We start from the raw sequence: 8,909 nt of genomic DNA on the forward strand, positions 1-8,909 counted from the left end.
GTTCTACACACGAAATGAAGAGATTTACCTTGCACAGATGGAACCCCAGAAAGCAGAAGGTGGCTGAAGCAGGGAAAGCTAAAAGAGACCAGGCTCCTCCCCCTGTGTCTGGTGTTTATCATCTGTGCTTCGAAGGTTAACAGGAAAGTTAACCAAAGAGCACGGATGTCACTTTGTCCCTGGGAGATTTGGACTTTATTAGCTTCCAGTCCAACTGATAAAGATCAGCAGGGAATGGTCCAGTGGAAGATGAAGCTGCCCACCCTGCCCTGAGACTAGGTAGGGGAGGTAACTCCCACTGGACTTTCTTGAAGGTGAGCTGCACTCAGGCCCTTTTCATCACCCTCTAGGTCTTTATTTGATAACAAAAGCCAGAAATTCCATCAGTGTGGGCACAGGAAACGTGGCTGGACCAGCCCTGGATGCCAGAGCTAGAACCAGGTAACAGAACAGGATGGAGGGTTGATGGAGCAGCAAACACATCACAGATACATTCCCTTCATACATTCATTGCTGCTAGGCCTTCTCTGTCCAGAACCTCTGTTCCAGACACCTCTGCCCCTCTGCTAATACCCTTGAAAGGGGCAGCAGCCACTGGGGACACTGGAGACATGGGCGTGTTCTGCATGGACTACCACCTGCAGTAGGGCCCCTTGGTCACATATGCCAGGGCTCTCTGTGGGTCTTTGTTGGGCTTGATGTTGGGGATGCTGCTGGATTTGAGGTGTTGCCAGATGATTGAGCAAGGTGCAAGTCATGGTTTTGGCCCCTCTGGGGATCCCTGAAGCCACTAGCCCCAACATATCAGCTTCTGTGTCATCTGAGTTGCTACGGAGAATGAGTGGACAGGCCCAGGCACTAGATGCAGAGCTGGCTTCCAGGTTGCTGAGCAGAACACCAGTACTTGGGGACAGATGTCCAGAACCAAAGGAGCTGTTGATTGAGGAGGTTAGAAGGAGCATGGAGCCATTGCTGTCCACGGTGGCCAAGGCACTGCTCACCGGGGTTTCGGCAGTTTGCAGCCGTGATGAGCAGGAAGCAGAGAAGGGTGTCTTGGAGTGAAGAGCAGACTCCAGCTGTTCCAGAAGTTCTGGGCCTGCTGAGGGACCAGGAGTAGTGAACAGGACACCCTGAGGCAGAAGAAGCTGCAGTGCAGGCTCTAAGGAAGGCCCAGGCTGAGCAGAGGGCAACTCTAACCCCAGGTCTCTGACCAGCAGGTTCAGCAAGGCATTCCCAGCAAGATCTGGGCTGGAGGCCAGAGCTGCACGACGCAATACAGCTGCCAGCTTAGGGTTGGAGGCTCGAGCCCCAAGACCCAGTGGAGTTCCATTGGTATGGCAGAACAGTGGACAGAGCCCCTTTGTGCCCTGGACTGCTAGTGCGCTTGCCAGGAGTGCATCTACCTCAAAGCCCTTTTGAGCCAGCATGGCAGGCTTGGCCAGCAGGTGTGGCCAGGGCAGGTGGCCGAAGTGGGCATGAAGCAAATGCAGGGCAGGCAGAGCTGTGGGCAGCCCCAGGCCGGGGGCCAGGATTTGGGTTGGGCCTGCTGTCAGGGCAGTTGAGTTTCCTGAGGAGCTATTGTAGAAAAGACCCCAGAACGTGGCACCTGTTGGGAGACAAAGAGACCACACAGGCATCAGAGGCACTGGCCAGAATTGGGGTCAGGATCTTCCAACAGTCCCAGGTGGAGAATCACTGTCTTGCTTGCAATAGAGGTCACTGACTAAGCCTGAAATCAAGAGTTACTAACCAGGGTCAAAGGTTACTCAAGACTAGGCCTGGTGCTCAGATCCTATGTCCTGTTCACTAGCTAGTCTTGAGGTAATGGATTGACTGCCCGAATGAGTTACAGGTTACTAACTAGGCCCAGGTTAGACGCTCTGAGGTTCAGGGCCCACAGATCACACTGACCTAGCCCTGTTGCATGAGGATGTACGACCGCCAGGCACAAAGCTGCTCCTACTCCGGCATCCACGACATTGCCCCCAGCGACAAGCAGCTCTTGGCCCAGTTGGGAACATGTGGCTGCGGTGAGGAAAGGTCTATGTGTGATGGGGAGGTGCCCTGGACCACTGGCCCCTAGCCCCTTCCCAAACACTGACCTGCAGGGCTGATAATGGCGCTGTGGTGGTACACACCAGGGTCATGGGAGTGTCTGCTGGCTGGAGGGGCCACAGAGCCCAAGTTTCCAAAAAGGCTGTTCCTACTGTACAGCTGCCTCAGAGCCAGGGAGCTGCTAAGAGCCAGTAGCAGCAGGCATGCCAGCAGGCGGGCCCAAGCTCCTGGCAACCCACCAACCTTGTTCCTGCAGAAAGGGGAGTCCTGAGCCAGAGATGGGGTAAAGGGGCACCCAAGGATCCCAAGAGGACCCAAGGAATGTGTCCTCCAAAGATTTGATTTTGCAAGAGTATAAATTGGCCAGAGAGAGAGAGAGAGAGAGAGAGAGAGAGAGAGAGAGAGAGAGAGAGAGAGAGAGAGAGAGAGAGATAGATTCCAGGACCAGGACACTGCATTGGCAAAGACACAAAGGTAGGAAAAAGTTGGAGAAACTGAGGCTGGCTTGGAAGGAGTGTCTACAGAAGACCTGGAGCAGGAGCCAGTCAGTCAGAGGGAGACCCGGAAGGGGCTTGGCACACAGAGAAAGGAGGTTGAGGAACAGGATTCAGCCAGGTGTACCAGGTCCCAACCTGTCCAGCAGGTGCTATGGCATGGGGCCAGGGTGAGGCTGGCAAAGCTGGGACAGGATAGGGACCAGCTTGATACAAATTCACTTCGGATACACAGACCTTTCTCTGACTGACTGGCTCAGTCCCAAGTTGGGTCTGCAGCCTAGAGCTCCCCTCCCCCCACTCATGTAGAAAGTCCCTGGGCCTCAGCCAAGTATGGGATTGCCTGACCCAGCTTAGGGGTTCCAGAGAGAGAACCTTGCCAGCCGTTCAGCCTGAGTTATGGGGTTCCCAGGCCCTTACTGACTCACCGGGGGGTATTTTGGAGTCTCCTTAGGGAGAGGACCAGTGGCTCTGCTATTTCTTCTTCTTCTTCTTCCTCTTCCTCTGACTCCATGCCAGGCTCCCAGAGTTGCAGCTTGTGGTAGTGTACAGCTTCTGTAGTGGCATCCATGGTCTGTGCTGCCCCAGATCTTTGCCGAGAGCCCTGACAGTTGAGACTGCCAGGTAGGCAGGCAAGTAGGCTGTGGCTGGTGCTGGGTGGCCTTGGGGAATAGAGGTGGTGAAACAGAGAACAGGTCTGGGCAGGGCGGGGCAGGGGAGGCTACTACGAGCCTGCCTTATTAGGACATGGGGTTCAATAAAGATTCCCCAAGCGGCTGCCATACAGGGGTCACAATTTATACAGGTCTAAGAGGGGTCCAACACTATAGCTATAGACTAAGGGGTGGGGTGAGTGGACCCTCTCTTTACCTACTCAGATCTCTAGGGACCATGGATATGAATTGAAACTATGGTTACAAAGGGTAGCCTGGGTGGTGGCTTAGCACCACCAACCAGGTTATATTGTCAGGGTGTGGCTTCCAGAAAGGGTCATGGTCCAATCTTAGGCTACTATGAGATCTTGAGAACAACTTGGGTGGTGAGGGCCACCCCTGGATGTGTCATGTGGCTTTTGTCCAGAAACTAGCATCAGAGACCTCTGTGGGGGAAACAGTCTGGAAAACATGGTTCCAACCTTCTCCCTGGAATTCACATCAAGGACCTGTTCCTGGGCAAAGCAGTGCTGTTTGCAACAGTCCCAAACTGGAAACTACGCAAACACCATTGTCAGGAAAAAACCCACAAGCCACTATTCAGTCAATGGGTATCTGCAGCAGAAAGAATGAGCAGTCTACAGTTATGAGTAATATTGTACATGAACCAGAGGGAGCATGGTGAGTAAAAGAGGCCAGGCAGGAAAGGGCACCCATTGTGTGTCTTAAGCAAGGCTCAGAACAAGGTAAATCCAGTTAGCTTTTAGAGTCAGAACATAGCTGGAGCTGGAGTACGGAATAGAGACAGGGATTTGGGAAGTCTTGTTTACCTGTCCTTCCTTCCTTCCTTCCTTCCTTCCTTCCTTCCTTCCTTCCTTCCTTCCCTCCCTCCCTCCCTCCCTCCCTCCCCCCCTCCCTCCCTTCCTTCCTTCCTTCCTTCCATCTTGTCTTTTTTTTTTCCTTTGAGACTGGTCTCTCTATAGAGCTGGCTGTCCTGGAACTCATCCTGTAGACCAGGCTGGCCTTCACCTCACAGAAATCCACCTGCCTCTGCCTCCCAGTCCTGGCATTAAAGGCGTGAGCCACCACACCTGGCTGTCTTATATCTCTCTCTTTTTTTAAAGTACTACTAATGTTTATTAGAAAAGATTTTTTTGAGTTTTTGTTTGTTTATTTGAGACAGGGTCTCACTATATATACTAAATAGGCCTTGAATTCAGAAATCTGTCTGCCTTTGTCTACTGAGTCCTGGGACTTAAGGTGTGTGCCAGTATGCCTGCCTTGAATTTTTTTATTACATTTCTTTTGTTTGTGTTTGTATATGTGTGGTATGTGGCACACAAGTGTCATGGCATGCATGTGGAAGTCAGAGGACAGCTTGTGGTAGCTGGTTTTCTGCTATCATCCGGATCCAGGGACCAAGCGTAAGTGGTCGGGCTTGACAATGAACACCCTCTATCCACTGAGCCATCTCAGTGGCCCTTTGTTTGTTTTGAGACAGGGTTTATGTAGCTCAGGCTGTCCTCCGAGAGGGTGTGTGTGAGTGAGGGAGTGTGGCCTTGAGCTTCTAATTCTCCTGCCTTCACCATCTCAGTGCTGAGATTATAGGTGAGCATCACCATGCCTGGCTTAATTAAAAGTTTAATATCAAAATGTGAATGACAAATGGAAAGTTAATATCAAAATGTCATAAGAAAGGAGAGGAGGTCCCTTAGAGAAGGGGCCTGGACCTTCCTATTAATTAGACAAACATTATTTGCATTTGTTACAGTGGTTTCTTTCTTCCTTTTTTTTTTTTTGAGACAGAGTTTCTCTATAGTAGCCTTGACTATCCTAAAACTCACTCTGTAGAACATGCTGGCCTCGAACGCAGACCCATCTGCCTCTGCTTCCTGAGTGCTGGGATCATAGGCATGTGCTGGCTCTGCCTGCTGACCTTGACAGCTTCTTACCTGTCACATTTTCACCTTGGAAGACTCTTTCATCCTGGTCATCAGCTTGGTGGACCCCCGGCTGATGTCTTTTAATAATGATGTTGGTTTCATGGATGTGCCCACTGTGAACACAAATCAAGTGGCACATTTATGAATACTTTTCTGCAGGTACTTTGTGTTTTATGAAAACCTCATTTGCTACACTAACATTGGCCATATCTCATAGAAGTTGAGAACAGAACAGAATAGTTGGTCAATAGGTGATGTTATAGCTAAGAAGGACCAAAAAGCTCCAGTGTGCTACCACACGGCAGGAAAACTATAGGTACCCTGTATATATCACTAATTATGTATGTGTGAATCATCTATTGTTTTAGTCAGTCTTTCTATGTAGCCCAGCCTGCTCTCTAACTTGAGATCCTCCTGCCTCAACTTCAGTGCTGGGATTACAGATGTGCAGGACTTCATTTCAAAACCAGTAGGATTTGAATGTTTTCATGACAAAGAGGTGGTAAATGTTTGAGGAGAGAATGATTTTTATCCTCATTTAAGCATTGTATAATACACACATGTATCCAAAACATTATATGATACCCCATTTATATAGTCTGTATGTATCTTACCGATAAAAGTAATTATTTTTGTTGTTGTTGTTGTTGTTTGTTTTTGTAGAGAGTGTAGCTCTGGCTGTCCTGAAACTTGCTCTATAGACCAGGCTGGCGTCAAACTCAGAGATTTCCAGACTGCCTCTGCTTCCCAAGTGCTGGGACTAAAAATGTGACACCATGCACCATGCTGGCAATAATAAAGTTTTTTTTTTTCCAATACAGGGTTTCTCTGTGTAAATTTGGCTGTCTTGGAACTCAGTCTGTAGACCAGGCTGATATGCACACAGAAATCCTCCTGCCTCTGCTTCCAGAATGCTGGAACTAAAGGCTTGCAACTCCACACCAGGCCAAGCATAAGTTAGTTTTTAAAATAATAAGTACAGGAGCTGGAGCGATGGCTTAGCACTTAAGAGCACTTGCTGCTCTTGATAATACGGGTTCAATTTCCAGCACCTAAATGGTGGCTCACAACTGTCATAACTTCATTTCCAGGGAATCTGATGCCTTCTTCTGGCATGCACTGCATGTGGCACATATACATACGCGCAGGCAAAATACTGATATACATGAAAATTTTTCTTTTAAAAGAGATGCTGCGTGCTGGAGAGATGACTCAGCAGTTAAGAGCACTGACTCTTCTTCCAGAGGACCTGAGTTCAGTTCCCAGCAACCACATGGTGGCTCACAACCATCTGCAATGGGGTCTGATGCCCTCTTTTGGTGTGTCTGAAGAGAGCAATGGTGAATACATAAAATAAAATAAAATAAAATAAAATAAAATAAAATAAAATAAAATAAAATAAAATAAAATAAATTTAAAAGAGATACTGGGTACAAGTCCCACATGCCTGCCATTGGGGCACTCAGACGCTCCTGGCAAGAGAATTACAAGATCAAAGCTAGCCCTGGCTGCTCAGTGAGACTCTTTTAAGAAACAAAACAAGGAGCCAGGCGGTGGTGGCGTACTTCTTTAATCCCAGCACTTGGGAGGCAGAGGCAGGCAGATCTCTGAGTTCCAGGCCAGCCTGGTCTACAGAGTGAGTTCCAGGACAGCCAGGGCTACACAGAGAAACCTTGTCTCGAAAAACCAAAACCAAAACCAAAACAAAAACCAAACAAAAAAACAAGAAACAAAACAAGGGACTCAGCAGTTAAGAACAGCCAAGAACATACACTGCTCTTCCAGAAAACCTGAATTCAGTTCCCAGCACTCATATCAGGCATCTTATATCTGCCTATAACTCCAGCTTTAGGGGATCAACACTCTCTCCCCTCCTCTCCTCTCCCCTCCTCTCCTCCCCTCTCCTCCCCTCCCCTCCCCTCCTCTCCTCTTTGTGCCTCTGAGGAACATGCATCTACCCACTTAAACCCATATACATGTACTGAAATACACATCTACACATCATTAAAAAGAAAAAGAAAAAAGAAAGCCAGGCGTGATGACCCATGCCTTTAATTCCAGCACTCAGGAGGCAGGCAGGTGGATCTCTGAGTTCAAAGCTGGCCTGGTCTACAGAATTCCAAGATGACCAGGGATACACAGGGAAATACTCAAAAATAAAAACAACAGAGAACAAACAAACAATCAAAAACAAGACAAACAGAGAGACAGAGGAAGGAAGGATGGAAGGAAGGAAGGAAGGAAGGAAGGAAGGAAGGAAGGAAGGAAGGAAGGAAGGAGCAAGCTTGGGAAGTCAAGCATGATGATGTAAGCATATAATCTCTGTACTGAGGAGGCAGAGGCAAGAGGATCAGGAGTTCAAGGTCAGCCTGTGCTCTGAAACATTGTCTCAAACAGAATGAAACAAAATAAGACAAAAGCAAGCTGGGTGCTCTGCCTCACTCGCACAAGGCCCAAGGTTCCATCCTGAGCACTGGACAATAAAAACAAGCAGAGGTAGGCATATTTCTGTGAGTTTCCAGGCCAGCCTGATGGTCTGCAGAGTGAGCTCCAGGCTAGCCTGATTGTCTGCAGAGTGAGCTCCAGGACAGCCAGGGCTAACATAGAGAAACTCCGGCGAGTGGAGGGGGTGGGGTTGGAGTGGGTGTGGGTGTGGATGTGGGTGTGGGGTAAGCTTCCTAAGTTGCCTTTGGGCACCAGCCTTTTCTTTTTAACTTATTTATTTATTATCGTGTACATATGACCATGGAATGTATTTGTGGGAGGTGCCCATCACAAGGTGTGGGGAAGTCAGAGACAATTTTGATCAGACCTGTTCTTTCATATTTACTCGGGTTCTGGGGATTGTTCATAGGTCTTCAAGTATACACTGAGCCTTCTTATCCAACGATTTATTTAAGATTTGTTTTTATTATTTTGTTTTGTGTATGTGCTCATGTCTTTCTGTGTTTTCACATGTAAGTACAGGTGCCTGAGAAGTCAGATTGTCCTGCACTTGGAGTTATAGGTGACTGAACTCAAGTCTTCTTTAAGAGGAGTATGGGTTTTTGTTTTTTAACCACTGAACCATCTGTCAAGTCTTCCATTCGTTTGATGAGGGATCTCACTATGTTAGCATAGACTGGCCGGGAACCTGTGCTCCTCTTGCCTCAGCTTCCTAAGGGCTGAGTTCACAGCTGTGCACAACGACGCCCGGCTTAAATCTTCTTACTTTTAGATCTGAAATACGGAAGTAAAATGTTTGTTGGGTTTTGGCTGTTTCCTCTATGGTCTCCTCCCTGACAGCAACAAGACCTTTCTTCCGGGTGTTATTATTTCTCTTTTATCCTGGTAAAATGTCTAGAAATTGGGAAGCGCGATCATATGAAAATTGGCCACAAGATGGCAGTAGCACACGGCAAGGCTTGGTTTGGGTGGAGCTTGGACCTGCTTGTCGAGAGGAACCTAAAAGTACTTCAGGGCCACCATCCAGAAAGGGACCAGGGACTAGAAGGGGGGATTTACACGTCTACATGTCTGGGTGAAGAGAACAAAGAACTCAAGGGCAGCAGCGCCCTGGGCTCTCTAGAACTGTTGTGTGGTTAGAACAGTACATTTGTGCTGTGTATATTTACCACAATAAAACGTGCAAAAAAAAAAAAAGGCATAAGGAAAATAAATAATTTGAAAGCAACAAGCCAAGAAATTTCCCAAGTGTACTCAAACTCGTGATTACTTAAAGTTAAAAAAAAAAAGTATTCCTTTCAACTCCTCGTTCTGTTTGA

At 48.0% G+C, this 8,909-nt stretch overlaps 1 protein-coding gene across 1 annotated transcript; it reads right to left on the bottom strand.

Moving 5' to 3' along the window:
• Positions 1–333: 333 nt before the first annotated feature.
• Ggt6 (gamma-glutamyltransferase 6) lies at positions 334–3,207 on the bottom strand. Its single transcript, XM_028787304.1, has 4 exons — positions 2,978–3,207; positions 2,103–2,305; positions 1,912–2,025; positions 334–1,606 (listed from the first exon to the last, which is right to left on the bottom strand). The coding sequence occupies exons 1-4, from the start codon at positions 3,118–3,120 to the stop codon at positions 567–569; spliced, it is 1,500 nt and encodes a 499-aa protein (XP_028643137.1). The 5' UTR covers positions 3,121–3,207; the 3' UTR covers positions 334–566.
• Positions 3,208–8,909: the final 5,702 nt, after the last annotated feature.

Source organism: Grammomys surdaster, unplaced genomic scaffold (assembly GCF_004785775.1).
Source record: "Grammomys surdaster isolate TR1022 unplaced genomic scaffold, NIH_TR_1.0 125621, whole genome shotgun sequence".
Lineage (NCBI taxonomy): Eukaryota > Metazoa > Chordata > Mammalia > Rodentia > Muridae > Grammomys > Grammomys surdaster.